Source organism: Stegastes partitus, unplaced genomic scaffold, assembly GCF_000690725.1.
Source record: "Stegastes partitus isolate 25-593 unplaced genomic scaffold, Stegastes_partitus-1.0.2 Scaffold443, whole genome shotgun sequence".
Classification (NCBI taxonomy): Eukaryota; Metazoa; Chordata; class Actinopteri; family Pomacentridae; genus Stegastes; species Stegastes partitus.
The window spans coordinates 394,873-414,044 of NW_007578174.1; the positions used below are offsets into that span (position 1 = coordinate 394,873).

Genomic DNA, 19,172 nt, shown 5'->3' on the forward strand with positions numbered 1-19,172 from the left:
ACACACACACACGTTCAGTACGTCCATGGCAACACTGTCAAGCAGAACCAGCCCTTACAAGTCTCTTTCCTTTATCCTCCATACATAATTCATCACGGGTAACGTCGGCTATACTTTATGCAAATATTGACAAACCCATTTAGAAAGGAAGTGTTTCTGTTTTCTGGAGCACCTCGTAGCTCCTCAAGAAACTGCTGATTAAGGCAAAAGTCATGGTGTGTTCCTCAAATCAGCTGTTAATAATAAAGGTAAAGTGAGTGATATCATTCTTAATTGGTGATCTTTCTATATTAATGCTTGTGGTTTATTGTATTGTAACCTAAAAGATGACCCAAAACGATAATCAATAAGTGAGCCATGTTCTCTTGGTTAGATATCGAGACTCTTAAGGAAACTGGATTTAATGCAGAAGTTCAATTACTGCTCTTTAAGGTTTGTTACCGATTTCGGACAAATTGCCCTCAGCTGATACCGCGCTTTGGCTGCCAGCGTGGAAACCCGATCCCCGTGTGCCCTCCTCCTCATTAAACGTGCCCTCCGCTAATCTTGGATCATGACGGGCCATTGTTGCAGTTTTCCGTAGCCCTTGAAATATAGATGGAGTCTGATTGTCTGGTTGTAAGATGAGATGTTATAGTCTCTTGATGCTGTTTGTTCTCGTTGGTCTCTGTTTTCCATTAGAGTGCATACTGGGTCACTGCTTTTTCCTGCCGCCTTACGTGTTTTCTGCTGGAGATCAAGTGTCTTGTGGTTCGCTAGCTGCAGCGCCATATATGGCGGATTGGTTTTCGCAGCTGCACCTCGAATGTTTAGCTTAGATGGCTATCGTGCTTGAATTATATCACTTATACGTGCTGACACAACATATTGTGATTGAGTTTTTTTTTTTCCTCTGAGTGCCGTTTTATCTGCTATCTACTTGACATCTAGATCTATTTACCTTCGTTAGCGCACTTCACGACGGTACCTCAGCGCCGCCATGTTATCTCGCTGCCTCTCTCTGTCTGTGTTTGCATCTCTCTCGCTCTTCCTTATGTTTGTCCCACGTTCGACCGAAAATGCTTCCGTAGCCATGGCGACCGATCCCAAAGGGAAAAGTTGAGGCTGGATCTCTTCCTCTACTCTCTCTCTCTCCTGCCTTTGTCTCATGCGTTGTTGCAATCTAATGCTTTCCTCTCACACACACACACACTCGCACTGATGACCACGTCAGAATAAAAAAGCAGAGGAGATTCAGTTTGTGAGGCACATGTTGTTTTGGTTCTTTTGGCACCGAGTTCAATCAGTGCGAAAGAAGTGACCTAATTGCTGAGAAAGATCAAACCTATATTGATTTATTTTTTTTCAATCGGGTTTCTATAGCTTCTCGCTTTGACTATGACCACGGCGGGTGGAACTTTGGCCTTTAAATACGTACACAAAAGAGGCTGATGGAGGCAGATCATTGAAAGAGATAAAGCGAGGAGGCCGAATAGTTTCAGAGGAACTTCAGAGGTTGACAAAAAAAAAAGACCTTTGGATGATTAAAACCGTGATCTGTTATGCCGACCAGTCATGACTGGAGGAGCGAGGACGTCAGGTGGTGATGTCTGCGTGAGAGTGGATCTCCACTTCAGACTACTGCTCGCTTTCCGTGTCTGGCTAATAGTCAGCGAAGGCTTGATGATCGTTTTGTAACTACAATGAGGGTCAATTTCTTCCCAACTTGGTCTTTATTGACTTAGATTTTCTAAAATATGATCTGTGCTTTCTGATTAGATTGAGTTCTTTTCTAACTAAACCTTCTGCCTTTTGCTTTTTATTCAACTTGTTTTGTTCCTGTTTTTATCTTACATCCTGTTAAACGACTTTGAGTATCTTGAAAAGCGCTGTACAAAATAAATGTGTTATTATTTTTATTCTCTTTTGACAAGAAAAACAAAAGATTGTCAAAATGGCCAATTCAGAAAAATACAACTCGGGGTTAAAATAACTGGAATTTCCTTTAATTTTTAAATCTTAATCTGTGGTTTTAATGGAAATGTCCTCGGGCAAGACACAGAAACAATTTGGATAATTCGTAATAATTTGATTTTAATTATTAATGAGCAGCCCCGTTCCCGTGGCTATGCAAAGTTTGTTTTAGTCTTAATCTAAAAAATATTGCTATAAACTTCTCCTTGGTGCCCCTGCCTCCACTTCCTCTCTTCCTGTCCCCACCTTCATCCATTTACGTCCTTTATAGTTTCCATCTTCCTCCTGCTATTTCTGCTTGTCGTGCCTTATGGCTCCATTATTCTGCTCTAAATCAGTCACACCCTGCCATTCAGCTGCTTTCACCATCTATTCTTTTTGTCATCCTGTTTTCTGTCTACCTAATTTCTCACCTGTCTAAACACAAACATAGAGGCGCACATCACATGCTGCTTACGTTCCTCACTTCCACATTTTCTGTCTCCTCTGTTCTCTTCATTTCTACCCTTTCCCTCTCTTACTCTCTCATTTCTGACTCCCCTTCTGCTTCTCGCACTTTCACCCCCATCAGATCCCACCCTTTCCTCCGCTCTCCTCCTCCTCCTCCTCCTCCTCTTCCTTCCTTTTCGTTCCCTCTCAGTCCCTCCATCTTCTCCCCCGAGTCGGAGAGAGACAGACAGGAAGGAAGTGTGTAATGAGACGGCCATATCGAGCACACTGCCCAAATTGACCTGGGATGAATGGAGGCACTGATCAGCTCCTGCTAAAGCAGTGCAGATTAAGAAGTAAGGGGGCAGGGAGGGAAACTGCAGCTGCCCAATGTAGCACACATTTTTTAGGAACACTGCCGTCGGACAGATTTCATACACAAACATGTTTATACTGTGAAGCCGAGCACACATCAGATGGCTCTATCTATACGTGTTTACTCAGGGATTTATTTTATTGAATTGCAATATATGAGTACAGAAAAATATGCTCTTTCTCCACTGTGTTTTGCATGAAATCGATAGTTGGCAATGTCCACGAATTCAGTCATTTCAGCTGAAGAGGGGGGGAAAGCAATCTGCATTCAAGAGATTTTCTCTGCTGCTGTTTGAACAGAGAAGAGGGGCAGGCAGGCGTGGCAACGGCTAAAAAGAGCGAAAATTAGAAAAACACTGACAAAGAGGAAGAGACAGAATGACGGGACCTAACTCTTAAGTTGCTTTATGGAATGGAATATTCTTTATTTCGAATGAACAAACGATTAAAAATAGATGAAACAAATGGAAAATAAAACATAAATGGCCAATTTCAATATAATACACATTTGACTCGTTCGAAAAGGGACAGGAAGAAGCCTCGGCTTGTCAAGTCCTACCCCCATTCTTCACCATTAACAAATGCAAAATCCAATACAATAAACTAAACAGGCATACAAGAAGTATAAGTAGTATAAGAACTACTCCAATCAAGCTATTTAAGAAAAACAGAACAAAACAAAAACACACAAAAAAAGAACAAAATGAACAAGCGCCATAAACATCTGTAAATTTTACGTTCTCCTTCCTCATTTCTGTACTTTTCAAAGATATATCTTATAATATACAGCGCCCTCCATAATTATTGGTTAAGATGTGTTAAAAGCCTTAAAATAAATTCAATTTTTATTGCAGACGCGTACTCTCACACTGAAAATTGTAGAAAAATGTAACCTTCAACTCAATTCAAATGAATTGTTGGCTAAATGTGGGATTTTTTTCCACACTGAATAAATGCTCTTGAATTAAAGGTTGAATTTTCCGCTTTTTTTTTTTTATTGTGTTCCTATATTATTTTTAAAAAAGCTGAATTTACTCGAAGCTAAAGAACACATCTTAACCAATAATTCTGGATGTTTCTTTCTTTTTTTATGTTTATTAATCCCCCAAAATGTAATATTATATAATTTTCCATCTATTCCGTGTAATTCACTTCTCGAAAACGCATGACGTAATCTGACTTTTGTAGTGAACGTTGCCAAGCTGCTCATCTGCCACGCTACTGTTTTTATTAATGAAAATGGTCTGGGAGAGCCGGAGAGCGGACACATGCCCCAACAGCGCTGTGTGTGTGTGCTGGCTGGCCTGCCTCTGGGTATTGTAGCGTGAAAGCCCATTAGGGAATTAGTGCACATCTGGACAACCCCAGCCGCCCTCACGAGTTCACAACTCCTAACATACAGTATACATTTCATAATTGGGAGGGTTTTAACAGCATTACGTCGACTGCAACTTCTGACCTCAATTCCCTCCAAATAAGTTTTAGAGACCTGATCTTTCTGTGACCCACTTACGGGTTTTGCCCTCATCCAGCGCCTAGTTTAGATTGTCCAGGTGAAGGTGTGATAAAAGGCAGCTGTAGAACGTGTGATAAAGTGAAAGGACAGCTTGAGAGTTATAAAAAATGTTGGATTATTTTGTGTTACCAGTTGCTGAGAACCAATCAAGATCTCCCCTCAGTAATTTATTTGCATCTTAACACGTTTTCCTCCCCCCAATCTATCCGTGGATGCCGGTATGCTTTCTACGCTCCATATGAATCTATTTATCTGTCATCTCTGTAGTAATTTTAAGTGAGGCACACGAACTGTTTGGCCATGAATTCCCAAATTTTCCAGTGAGTTGATAATGTGATAATTAGCTGTATGTTTGGCGATACATCATGCTCTATATTGGGTGATTTTGAATCAACAGTTTAAGCAGGAAACAGCAATTAATCACATTTTTTTAAACTTAAATTTACCAGCTACACTATGTGTTTATCACCAGTCACATGCACAAACCTGCTCGGACACACACACACACACACATGCAGAGGGGTGGAGGTGCGACAGCTTTGTGTGTTGGCAAACATGAGCTTAGCAGTGAAGAGCCTTTCAAGCAGGATTAAGCCGCTAAGTGTCAATGGAACAGACAAGTAGGCCAAAGACCACTAAGATATCACTTACACTGCAAACAATTAGCGCGAGTGTGTCCGCGTGTATGTGCAGCGGTATGGAAAACAGGTAGGAAGTGGAAGTGTGCGGCGGGTTATTTGCGGAAAAAACAGAGGAGAAAATCAGCAGGACACACACACACACAAACACACACTCACACAAACACACACACACTGTACGCACATTCGCGAGTCCTCTCACAGACTACGGACTGTGGAGCCTCGGCACAGCCCTGGCAGGACCATCTGTTCCTGCTGAAATCAGCACAGCAGGAGCCTACCAGTGCACACACACACACACACACACACACACACACACACCGACACTCACTGTTACAGCATGCTTCAGTTCTGGCATAGTGATAGTCTATTTATTCCCCACACTGACGCAAGACAGTACTCACACATCTGAGTTAAGTATGATGATGTGGATGCAGTGACACAGGCTATGACATACATTGTAGTATTGTATATTTAGACGTAGTCACTGTCAGAAGTGTGTTTATGTTGAAACACTTGTCCTTCGAGAATTAAAATTCCCGAGCGCAGGTTCCGCCCAGAACGTTTTGGCAGCGCACCAGTTGTCCTTCAGCTATGGTGTCGCAGGTTTAGCCTTGAAAGCTGCGCAGATATTATGCCAGTTTTTTTTTTACAAGATGCATGATCATATGATAAGTCACATTGCACATTTAGATTTAACCAGTCTTCCTGCTTGGCCACGATCTGCAGCTTCCCTGCTCACACTGTGCAGGTAAAGACCAAGCCCTCGGTAGATTTTATCCAACAACAATTCCAATAAAGCTTTTATAAACAAGAACACTGTGTCCTCGGTGTTCAGCAGAAGAGAGAAAGACGGGGTAACTTTGTGCAATTTTTAAAGCTCAAAATTAACTGCTGGCTTTCTTCTTCTTCTTCTTTTGTAACATAACAAAGAATGTACTGCACTTGTCTTAATGGACGCTTTTTAATTTTAATTTTATTTTATTGTTGTGAGTAAACAGTCCTTTTTAAAAACAATAGGGGCATTTAAGTGCCTCAATGCTTACGGTAAGAATTATGTCCATTTAGGCTCTTGTAAATGTTTTTGTTTTTTGAAAATGAATGAAAAAGAAAAGTAATGCATTCTTTTGTTTGCTTTCTTTGCTGTGCTGATAATGTACTGCACTGAGAATTTAAAACAGATAGATAGATAGATAGATAGATAGATAGATAGATAGATAGATAGATAGATAGATAGATAGATAGATCTATCCTTGTTAGTCTGTGACATCATGTCTCTCCGGCCTGACCCGCGATCAGCAGCAACTGCGCACACATCCAGCTTTTCTCCATTTTAATAATCGACCGAGGGGAGTTACACTCTGCTGTCAATGTTATCTATTTCCCTCCCAGAGGCAACATCAGCATTTTCTCTGCTTTCTGCCATCTCATCAATACTCTCTGCTCTGACCTCTCCTGGCCTGCACCTGGACCCAGTCAAGGCACAACTACAGTGCAGTTGTGTAAAGATATACTACAGCATGAGGGTTACTAAAGACTTATTCTTCAGGGCAAGAAGGGGATGTACTTTTTTTTATTTTTTATTTTTTGCCTACAGTTGGGAGTCAGAGGAAAGCCTCGGGCAGGAAAAATATATTAGACAACAGTGAAAATGGTTACTAAAGGGAGCTCATCGATGGTCACAAAAATCAATTAGTGGCTTCGAAAAAAGTTGACCTAGCCTTGTCCTGCTGATAATATCGATTAACATACCGATTTCAATCAATACACTACAGCAAGGTCATTTATCCTCATTCTACCTGCGTTTGTCCTTGACGTCATTCTAGACACTGTAAGACACACTAGCTGTACACTGTGTTCGGTTGTTGTCCTTATTGCGGCCTTTAATGACCTATTTCTTGATTGCAGGCTCTCAAAAGAAGCAAGATGCAATTAAAGGTAATAGTCAGTGAACTGTTGAACCTGCTTATTTGGAAGTGTTTAGTCATCGCGTCAACAGGACAACAGGCACAGGATTAACAGTTTAAAAATACCAATGCGTCTTGTGTGTTTAAAAAAATGCACCAAATCTAATTTCAGAGTGATTTTCAATAGTAATAATTATGAGAAGGCAATTATAGGAGAGCGTTTTCTGCACTGTTTTGATCTGGATTTTTTAAACATTCAGTCAGTAAAAGCTTCTGCATCATTTCAAAAGATATAATACACACAAACAAATAAAGATGGCAAGCAAGCCTGAGCGTGATCACACAATCAGGTGTAATACCGAGAAGACGTGAGACTTAGAGCTGGAACAAGGACTTAATAAAAGCGGGGAAACATAAGCGAAGGAGGAGATAAATTGGAACAGACCAGATGCATAAGTTGAGATCAGCAGGGAAATCAGTGTATTAGGAGAAGTAATTGCTTTGTGTGTGTATGTGTTTTGTGAGTGGATTCATTGTGTGTCCACTGTGATCCTTTGGAGCTTTGTGTTCCTTTATTCATCAAACGGGTCCATTTATCTACATCTGACATTTTGGATGTGGCTCAGGTGGTGGAGCGGGTTGTCCTCCAATCCGAGGTCGGCGGTTCGATCCCCGGCCCCTCCACAGTCGAAGTGTCCTTGGGCAAGACACTGAACCTGAAGTTGCTCCCAATGGCAGGCAGCACCTTGCATAGCAGCTCTGTCAATGAGAAACATGTGGTAAAGAGCTTTGGGTACCACTAAGGTAGAAAAAAAAGCGCTATGTAAGTGCAGACCGTTTGCCATAAATTAAATGCATTTAATCAATTATGAAAGCTAATGTAAGCCAGTGAGCAAACAAAACTGATTCTATTTAATAATAATCAAGCTGAGAAACGCAGTGTTTTCCTACAACTTTCTTTGACACCTTATCAAAATTACACAACTGTTCAATGAAAAAGTACAACAAATGTTCCTGTTTATGCCCGTCAGTACACACTTTCATTCATACAGTTGAAAAAAAAAAAAGAAAAATGACAAAACTCAAAGCTATTGTGGCCAAAGATTAAAGCTCATCAATACAATACTGTCCACCAAAAACTACACTCCTGTTCAGCTAAACTGCATTCCCAGTTACATTTTGAGAGGAGCACATTGTCTACCAGATTATTCTTTGTGATGTATCACAAATACGTTTCCAATCGCTGTATCTTTGCCATTACTTTTGTTGCTCCTTTTCAGCCAGCCAGTCATATATTAGATGGGATGTGACTCATCACCTGGACAATCTAAGAAAAGCTTTAAACATGTAGTGAGAGGATCATATTTGAACCTAAACAATGATCATTTCCTAAACCTCACCAAGTAGTTCAGGTGCCTAAATCACACAGGGAGTTAAAATGTCTACCAAATTCAGTTACATAGGAACCTTTTTTTTAGTTTTGTTAGACGGAAGTCTCCATGTTCTCCCCGTGCAGCATGGGTTCTCTCCGGGTTCTCCAGCTTCCTCACACAAGGTCCAGAAACATGTTGAGGTTAATTGATGATTCTAAATTGTCCGTAGGTGTGAATGTGAGTGTGCTTGGTTGTCTGTCTCTAAGTGTAGCCCTGTGATAGACTGGTTACCTGTCCAGGTGAACCTGCCTTCACCCTGAGTCAGCTGGGATAGACTCCAGCCCCCTGTGTCCCTACTAAGGATTAAGCGGAGTATAGATGATGGATGGATAGACGGAAGTAAACAGTACCACAACAACTACCCTCTGAAAAAACAATTCATGAAGTCCAATCAAAAAAAAGAAACATTTTTTATTGTAAAACCTTTCTGGTTTTCTGTCCCACACTGAGCTGGATTTCATTCACTCTCAGGTGTAAAATAGTTTTTAATAAAATGGCTGGAATGAAACCCAGCAGGGCTCCACTTTGTGAGGACTGGATTGAGGGCCATAGTTTTAAATCAGCAGTTTTAATGGGCAAAATTCTGAAATGGTCTTCTGGCAGCAATTGGCAGTTGTCATGCCTTTTAATTACATTCGATGTCAAGTGCTCAGCATGAGCTGTAGTAGATAGATCTGTTTAGTGAGGACGGGAGGTAGACGCAGAGAGAAAACCACAAATGAGAATAAATTATTTATAAGATATACTGTATACGCCTCGACCTGCTTTAAGAGGGATGCAGCTAATAAGTGACAGGAAATGAGAATGTCCACTATGGACATGTAGTACCTGACACAATTTCCCCGGCGTCCTTTGTTCTAATATCCTTCCAGCATGTGTCGAGCCTGCTGCATCGTCCTGCATTAATGAGACATAATGCAGATAACATCTACAGCATGCTACTTCCTCATGATCATGCCTCTGCTATATGGAATCAAGAAGGAGTGACAAGTGCTCGTACAGTAACATCTTTAAGTCGTCTTGTGCTTTTACTATTTTACTGTTTCCTGAGCATTGTTTATCAGGTGAAAACAGAATAAGGAAAAATCTATTTTTTTGTAAATGTTTCGTGGCTGGTATAAGAGTGTAAAACAAAAGCCGTTAAGAAATAAAGATGTTTACCTTTGCTATTCCTCAAACCCCCTCACATCTAGTGAGCCTCCTCGCTTTACAAGAGCGTTTCACCCAGGTGCTGTGTAACGCCGAACTAACCAGCAGCCGTCCAGCTCAGACTGTGACGGACAGCACGGAGCTGACAGCAGACGGTTTATTGGTTTTCAGAGCAAAGCGGCCCTTTTAGAAAAACCAGGGGTTATACAGTCACGGTGAAATGAACCATCTTTGCAGTATTTTGAGCTGAAAGACACACTGTGGGGACGTGTGAGACTTTGATTAATTTGCTGAAAAGAGGCACAATATGGGACCTTTAACCCATTAAGGAAGCAGCTGCAGCCTCCAACGCGGTGCCAGTCGACCCGTCCTGGCCATGGTACCTTAAGGAGGACAGTGTCTAATTAAAAGGGTTTCTTTTGAAGTGCCTTCCTTCCTCTCTTTGTGTCTCTTTTTCCCAACTTCTGCTAGACTAAACGCCCAAATCTGCTCCTGAAGGGGCAGCTGTTTTCCCTCCCTGGTTACCGTCTTTTTATTCTTCTTCTTCTCATGCCTCTTTATCAGCAGAAGCAATGCTGTCTATTTTCTCGAAAGGTATGTAAATAAAAAAAACTCTGTTTTATCTGTGGGGAATGGTGGGGTCTTATCTGAGCAGGAAATCATTGTGTATTACTGGAAAGGAAATAAGTTCATTATGGGATGGAAAATCTCCCTCAGCCTAAAGCTGAAAGAACCGGGCGTTCTTGTAAATCTAAATGCAATCCATTGTTGACATATTTGCCGTCCGTCCAGTAGCTGTTTGCTGTGATGAAGTTAAATTATCACAAAAACTCTCCCGCTGTCAGGTGGTCTTCGCGGCTTTGAGCGTACGATGGTGGCAAATTTTTAACGCGCCGTAAAAGACGATAACTGCCGACTATCAGCAAAGTTATTATTGTGGCAATAAAACAAGGCCCTCTACCCTGCTTTATCCAGCCCTGATTGCACTTGAATCATACTCCTATTTTAGCCGACCTATTTGCAGTCTAATCAATCTCCTATACTCTGGTCTACTATGGCAGTAATGATGTTCCCTTGGCAGCAAAAAAAAAAAAAAAAAAAGATGAGGAGAAATTCTAAAAGTAAGGAAACTGGAAAAAATTGAATTAGGAAATGAAATGTTAGGTTGGAGATGGAATGTGAAGGTCGGGAAGAAAACGCATGAGAGAGAATCAAAATCCAGACATGCGTGTTTTTTTTTTTATTATTTTATTTTTAAGAAGAGCAGAGAATACACTCATTATCGCCTCCTTTGTGCGGCGGGAAGCTTCCCTCTGCTTTCTCATCTGCTGTCAAGAATGAAACTGCTTCTCTCTCCTTCGGCGCCTCTCCTCCTCGTATCTTCCGTCTCCGTTTTTTGACCGCTCGTCTCTCCATTTGTCTTCGTCTCCGCCTGCCCTGCTGTCTCACTCCAGTTGAGAAGTAGGCCGAGCAAACAGACATCTCAGTCCACCGGCACCTGTTTACACAATGCATGCTTAACCACAACAGAGGCGGTTTAGAGAGAGACGTGTGCGAGAGCATGAATCTGCATCCATTCTCATCGTTGTGCACCACCTGGACCGAAGAGTTTCATTATTTGTGTGTGCCGGTGTCTGCGTGGCGTGTTTGTCCAACTAATTAACACACACTTTTGCAGATGTTTTCCCAGATGCAAACACGATGGCACCGCCAACCCTGCAGCCCCCCCGCCACACACGTCAGTAATAACACACCACGCCGGCCACTCACGCTCTCAAACAGCCTTTCAGCTGTGTGATGAATGTTTAAACATGACGCGTCAGGAATAGGATCGGTGAGGAAAGCATTCATGAGGCCTAGAATACTTCACCTAGGAATAGTTATGCGGGAGTATAAACACTGAAATAACTTCAAAATAGCAAACAGACCGAGCCGCCGGAAGCATCATCCATATTTATACCTGCTCGTTTCTTTGCAAAAGATTAGCTTCATTGTAGGTCTGCTTCACTGGAGTGCGTAGAGACATCTGTACAGTTGTGGGTGTAGAAAGAAGAAGAAGTAGCATGATGTGTGACAGCAGGACGTAAGCTGGAAAAGTTGCATTCTGTCTATTGAAGATTTCTACCACCAAGCGGAGCAAATCCCACAGAGATCATTTCTCTCTTTATCTAACAATACGCTCCTTTTTTTTTCATCTGCCTAAAACATGGATTAATTTTAAAAGCAGTATACAGTGCAGGCATAGACATTAGCTTCAAACTTGAATTTTAGGCCACAAGGTTTACACTCAGAGTTAAAGGAGTCACATCATTTAACACAGAAACATGTACTCGATACATGGATTAACACTAACTTAGTCATTTGTTTGTCAAGCAAAATGGCTGCACTTTCACTGGTTTTCTCTGATTTAGGTCTTGATAAATTGAATATATGTGGCTCCTGGGCAGCATTGAACATACATAAATAAATAAATGTGCATTTCTGAACTCTTAACGCTGCTGAACATGAGTGCACCCATTTGTAGGTGGCTGTCAAGTCTTGCACCAAAAGGTAGAAGCAACAGGCTGCAAGAAAGGAAATAAATGCAAAGTGATGAATCAGAAAGTGAAAGTAAAATGTGTAGATTGATGTTTGCTTGGATGAAGTAAATCATCGCTGTGTCTCTACTTTGTGTTTGAGATGATGTTATTCTGAAAGCTGTGCCTTGAAGCTTCGTTTTGGGCCCAGGTGGTTAAAATCACACAATGGATGTTTTTGTTTTTTGTTTTTTATAGTGCAATAATTTGTTTTTGAGTTTCCAGATATCTCAGAATAAATCTATATTTTTATTTCATTTTGTGAGAAGAAAATATGTTGGCATCTTTTCTTTTCTTTTTAATAAAGTGCCTGCATTACGCGGCTGTAAAGATTTTTTCTGCCACATAACCAGCCATGAATCAGGAGCAGCTTCACTGGAGAAATAATGGCGGAGGGTCTTGAATTTTGGCATCTTGCTGGTGAATGAAGGCGTGATGCAGTAACTACAAATTTCAAGCTGAAAGAGAAATGACCTAAAAGTCTGGTATTCGCATCACACTAAAAGGCAAAACAAGCTAAACTCTGAAAGGGAATCCGCAGTGAAATAAGCTCCTCCAACACTAATTAGCACCACACACTCTGTGCCTGTTGTCAGTCCTCCGTCTCCCCTCACTCTGTCTCTTCCAGTGTTCATCTTATTTGATGGTTATCAGATGAGAAAGGTGTAAATTGCTGCTCTGAGCTATCTCAGCAGATTTCCCAGCCCTGGTATCTCTCCTTCATCTTCGAGTCAGCTCCCATCCCTTGTTTCTTATCCTCTGCCTGCTTCCTTTCCTCTCTGCGTAGAATCTAGTCACCAACTCCTGATGAAGGGAGGATGCAGCACAGGTGTGGGTTTTCCACTCATGCATGCATTTCCAGGAGAAATATATTCAATAAGGAACCAAACTGAGGTGAAGGCCATGTCTGTCTATGTGTGTGCCATGTGCAAATCTGTCCATGTGTGTGTGTGCACGTGCTAATATCCATTAGCCACCACCAGCGTTAATGAGGCAGGGCTTCTGCCAGTTTTCCCCCCTTTTCTCCTCCCCTTCTCTGGAGAATAACACAGAATCACACATTAATGACCCACCAGCATGGTGTGAATAAGTGAGAAGAAGAAAAATGAGAAATGGGTGCTGGTGGGAGAGTAGCGATGGAGGGTTGATGCAGAGAGAAATGTAATAATTGGTCAGTGTGAGTCCAAGGAAATCAAAACCACAGAAGGATTTATGAACAAACAGGCGGATAGTTTGTACAGGGAACATGCAGCCATGCATGTGAGAACCTGATCTGTTTAGACACCCTCAGTCCCGATGGGAGACGGGCGAGGGTGTCGGCCACATGTTGTTGTTCTGAAGATCCAGCGCTTACTTTAAGCTTTGATTAAAACAACATATAAATTCTGTTTTGTCTTCTAATATTTTAAAACTATAGTGTACGGTGTATTTTTCAGTCTTATACAACTGATTTTAATTAAAGAAAAATGAGAACGAAAGTGCCATGAGAGAGAAACAAAGACGGGGAATTGGTGTTGTTGTTTATCACTGAATTGTTCTCATAATGAGAACTGAATAGGGGCTGGCACATTGTTATTGTGCTTCTTGGCAGGGTGTTTGTATCTGTGTCTGCGCTTGTGTGCATGCACTATAATCATGTGCATACAGTCCTAAGTGGCCAAGCCATGTTGGAAGAGAGCTTACTCCCCCACCCTCCAGGACGGGGCATTGGCTGTAAGGTAACTGGCACGACACAAGTGCATAGACGCTGTCGCTGCCAGGTGTGTTGAGGAGGTAATTGTCAGTGTGGCAGGCCAGAGGCCAGTGGCTTAGAGAGGGAGAGCTGGAGAGAAAATGAGTCGCAGCTTCTGGTGGAGTCTGCTTGCCCGAGGGGCCAGCTCAATATCTGCTGCTGTTGTTCATCCGATTCCTCTCTGTCCCCTTACAGCACTTTGTACTTGTCCTATAGTTCAGCACTTTGCCTCTCTTGCCCATTTTCTCTGTCCTACTTGCTCCCGTTCGTGGTCATTTCCAATTCTCCCCATTTTCTTCTGCCTTTTCTCTAACTATCCGCTGCATCCCTCCAACTCTGTCCCCCTTCTCTTTTTCTCATTCTCGCTGGATTCCCCCGAGGTCTCACTGAGAGGCTGCTGCAGCATCACCACAATTTAATCCCCTGCAGGTCCACTCCAGGAGAGACCAACAATCACATGTGTGTTTATCTTCTCTATCCCCTGACAGCATCCAGATAGAGCTCTGGATGTATGTTGTGTCAGAGTGATGACATACTCTGTGCATTAGAGACACTGTTTATCAGGCCCGGTATTAGAAAATTGCCTGTGATACATGTGGTTCTGCAAGGTTGCTGTTTGGTTTGGAGGACTAAAAGCAGAGAGAGACAGTGCGGTGTCTGTAATGGACCTTAATAGATGCATGTGTACTTTCGCCCGGATTCTGCCTCAGGAAAGTCTGTATTGTTTCCAATGTCAGCGCTGAGCTTGCTTAATCTGATTTCTCAGAGATTATGGGTTTTTTGCAGATCAAACCCAAATCCAGTAATGAGGCTCTGGCATTGTAGTGTTAATTTTGGCAGCGATTTTATTTATTGTAGTTTTGAAATCAGAAGTTGATTTTACATCATCATTCACTTTTTATTCAACTCGAATTCATGAATAAATCAAAACTTTTGTCAGCAGTTTAATGCTTTAAGTGAAGATCAAACCTAAGCATCACCACCATGCCCCTGATTTTTTTCTTTCTATTTTAAATGCCATATAATCCCTACTGCTTAAGTGATAATACAAAGAGGTTTGGTCGCAGTGTTTTTTGTTTTTATCTCATCTTTTATGGTGGAAAATGGTTGCGAATGATTCAATTTTATCAGAATTTTCATTAATGAAATTAACCCCGTTGCACTTTCTCACCCCCGCTTGAGCGTCCAAGCCCTGAATCTGGCAGGCCTCTGAGAAATCAACTTGTGCAAACACACCGGGACGTGCGCGGCTCTATAAAAGTAATTGCTGTGGTTTGAGTGTGGCCAGATGCGCCTGTGTACTGTCAGTGGTGATACTGTTGACATTTCATGTTGTGAATAGGAACGTTGTGTATCTGTTCACCTCAGCTCACTCCACGCTGATAAAACCCGCCTGTGTTTTCGTAGCAACACCACATGTTTAGTTTACTTTCCACAGCCACGAGATGAAGATAGAAGTCGTAAGTAGCTTAAATTTACCCGTAACAAAAACACGAACTTATAATAAGAGCCGTGGACGACCACGCAGGTTAACCGTTAGCTGTCATTGAGTCGTTTTGTTCTGAGTTTTTGCAGAGCGTCTACATGTTGGGTTTTTTTTTCCCCTACTGTATTACTTTACTGTCGCTTCAGTTGTTTTGTTCACTGAAAGGAATAAAAGCCAGGAAAAGATAAGGTTAGAAGACCCATTACTGTCACACATTTCGTTGGAAGGAGCACTCTGCAACACAATGGTCTCTCGCCAAGCTCTAAACAGTGCAATTTTAGGTCCAGCTCTGAGTTTCGTCAGTTTCTTTTCTCTCGTTTTTTTTTTTTTTTTCCTCCCCCTGTCCTTCGTCTTTGTTGTTCACCATGCAGTGAATCGAAAATACTGCACTGAAAATTCAGTAGAAGCAGAAATACCAATGATGTTTTCGTGCAGTTTTGTGTCACTGCTTCCTCTAATGAAGTGGTTGAAGATGTCACATGTGTACATTCATGATTATCAGGATATTACTCATGACGGCAGCATTATCCGTCATATCTACTGTGTGTATTTGACTCAGAATCTGGTGACACATTATCGGTATGTCTGAAAAATAAAGACAAGTTTACATATTGGTCATGTGTGTGTGTGTCTGTGCGTGAATCGAGGGTGTGTTAGACTTAAGTGTGTATGAAAACAAGCGCATGTTTGTATTACAGCCCCCTCCCTCAGACCCCTGCCAGCTCATGAAAAATGAATGAAGGCCTGTATGTGTCCGTGTGTGTGTGTGTGTGTGTGTGTGTGTCCATGTGTGTGTGTTTGCATGTCTATCTCCACATGTGCTGATCAGACAGTCTATCAGATCTTTTTCACAAGGACAGGCCCTGCACCCCCGCTGAGCAAACTGTGTGTGCATACGTGTGAAAGAGAAAGAAGTGTGTGTTAGAGGGGGAACTCAAGGTATGGCTGGAACTGAAATCTGCAAAGTTGCGGGTTTGTGTGTGTGCGCGTTGGGGGTTGCTGCTGAGTCGGCTCATGATAATCACGCTGTCGTTCATGCTTCTACTGTCTCTTTTAATCTGTATTATTTATTCAGTTATTTATTAACCCTTTGAGCTCTAAGCAGTTTCTGGGTTTTTGATCTCGTCGTTTTTTTGCTTACTGTGGGCTCATTTTTTACTTAGTGTCAGGTCGTGTACCGCAATAAGAACAACACAACCATGAGTGTAAGCAGATATGATGTAAAAAATGGTTTGTGAAGTATAGCAGCGTTATAATGCCATAAATCCATCCATCCATTATCTATACACCACTTAATCCTCACTAGGGTCGTGGGGGGACACCTGGACAGGTCACCAGTCTATCACAGGGCTACACTTAGAGACAGACAACCAAGCACACTCACATTCACACCTACGGACAATTTAGAATCACCAATTAACCTCAACATGTTTCTGGACTGTGGGAGGAAGCTGGAGAACCCGGAGAGAACCCACGCTGCACGGGGAGAACATGGAAACTCCATGCAGAAAGATCTTCACCGGGGCGCGAACCAATGACCTTTAGCTGCGAGGCAACGGTGCTAACCACTGATCTGCCTCGCAGTCCCACAAATCAACATGAACAACATTTTTCCAGGTGTTACCAATACTGAAAAACATGGTCACTCTAAACACAATAGATATTTTACCATGTACATTTTTTAAAATGTATTTCCATATTTCTCCTATACTGTTTCCAGTTTTCTGCCACTAATGACTGGAACTCCTTTCCAACAATCCCTAAAACCCACCTCATACTTAACACTCGTCGTTTAAAAAATCAGTTCGAGCAACACTCCAGGACCGCTGCACCTGTTTCTAGCCTCAGTCAAGAGTTGCTGTGATCTGTTTTTGCTGTTCATCTAGTTTGTATGCCGCCTCTTGACCAGATCGTTATTGAAAACGAGAACCAGTTCTCAATTAACTTACCTGGTAAAATAAAGGTTAAATAAAAAAAAATAAATAATAAAAATTGCAGTTCAGCCAAAAAGTCGGACAGAATGTTTTCCTTTTACAGGATGTGCTTCGTGCAAACGGGTTCATTTTGGCAATTTTTCAAATAAGCATGTAGGACGAAGTGATTTTGGGTGAATATCTGGATTTTGATTGTTTTTCTGACAAAACTGAAAGTCATACATCGAAAACCTGACTGTTCCAGTTTCTTGCTGTGATAAATGGTTTGATGTTTCCTAACAACAACGTCACTGTTAATCAGCTGCTTAAACCCACATTTCTTCTTTTTTGTGGTTATAACCTGGTGTGTTCCTGCTACTTCCCCGTCATACTTATCACATGTTCATCCTCCTCTCTCTGTTTCTCTGTCTCATAGAAGTACAACCTCTCGTAAAGTGGTGGCCGGAGTGACAAAGGAGCACATGAGGAGCGGAAACGAAGTGACATCAACTTCCTGACCGGTAACCTTGCTTCTGCACCCCACCACGCGCCCGGCAACTCCAGAAGTGGGCGTCAGCAGGAAGGAAACGAGTGACCACTCCTCCTGCAGGCATGGTAATAACATACACGCTCCGTTTGTAGGCGCTGCATGTTTGTGTGGCTGCGCTAGTGGATTAGCCACAGTGGAGTAAAGAAACAGCCCCCAGACTAAAGGGGGGAAGAGTTCAATCTGATAACTCGTTGTAGACATGACAACAGAGAGTGTGTGTGTCAAAGGCAGAGAGATGGATACCTGATAAGAGCTAGTGCAGACTGGAGTGTATAGCGTTTGCGTTTTTGGTGAGTGTATAGGGGCTGAGAGCGTAAAGAGGAGAAGACTGGAGCATGGAGGAAGCTGGAAGGAACAATGAAAGGAAACGGCAGACAAGGAGATTGAAATGAAGGAGAGTGGTGATTAACAGGAAGAGAAAAAAGAACGGTTTAATTACTGTTCGGTACATTTTCCTGTGACTTTGTGGATTTGTTCTCTGTGTAATATCTCTATACTCCTATTGTGATGTATGCCGTCTGACATGTTGAATAACGAGGACATACGGCGAATCGTCTGCATTTTTATACCAGTGAGCAGTCATGTGCCGACATGCTGAATGAGGGTAGAGATGAGGTTTGTTCCTTACATAAGCACCAGCACAAGAGGCCTGTTACAGGAGGAAGAGGATGCCGTTAAAAGAGCTGCTGCTGCTTCTGCTCGGAGGAGGAGGAGGAGGAGGAGGAGAGGATGGCCCCAAAGATCAAAGAGAGCAGCGAAAGGAGAGAATGACAAGTGGGAGCTGATAAGACCATAAAAAACATAAGTGATGGACAGAAACACGAGAGATGAAAAGCAGAAAAGATGTCGAAAGCAGAAAGAGAAGTGGGGTAGAGAGGCGATGTTAGAGAGGTAGAGGTAGAGCGGGAGCAAGACGAGGGATTGATTAATGGTCTTGGCCTGTGACAGTGGGAGCTGTTCCCCGAGGGGGGAGCAGAGCAGAAGATGAATTACTAAAAAGTAGAACAAGTGGAGGAAGGAGGAAAAATGAGCGCAAAAAAGGAAGGAAGTGGAAGAGTGGTTTGTAGGGGAGGATGGAAGAGCGAAAGGAGGGGAAGAAAAATGGAAAAGAGGCTGGAGAAGGTGAGAGATGAACGATGGGGAGAGATTGAAGGAAAAACAAGATGTTACTGAAGGTGCTGAGGTTGGACATTGCAGAAGAGGGCACATGGCTGAGCTCATAAATAACCAAGGGTAACAAGACCAGTGCATGCCCATGCTGCGAGCACGGCGCTGTGATTAATCTCGAGTTATGGTGATGCAGCAAATACTGACCTTGGCGAGCGTGGCACCACGTAAACCGCACAATACGCCAAACACCTTCTTTTCATTGACTTTTCTGAGCTTTCTGCATTTGATGAATACACATGCCCACATTTTTTTTGTCTGCATCTACATTCTTTTTTTTTTTTTTTGCGCCTACACATGCACAAACACACATTTTGGGTTGATTCTTTTCTATCTGTCTAACTTGTT

At 42.2% G+C, this 19,172-nt stretch overlaps 1 protein-coding gene across 2 annotated transcripts in view; it reads left to right on the plus strand.

Moving 5' to 3' along the window:
- The window catches only part of strbp (spermatid perinuclear RNA binding protein), an 85,742-nt gene that overhangs the window by 33,387 nt on the left and 33,183 nt on the right, over window positions 1–19,172 (plus strand). For both annotated transcript variants that reach the window (XM_008286234.1, XM_008286233.1), the window contains exon 3: window positions 17,544–17,722. In XM_008286234.1, coding sequence (XP_008284456.1) covers window positions 17,720–17,722 — 3 coding nt within the window. In that variant the 5' untranslated portion in view covers window positions 17,544–17,719. The remainder of the gene's footprint in view (window positions 1–17,543; window positions 17,723–19,172) is intronic.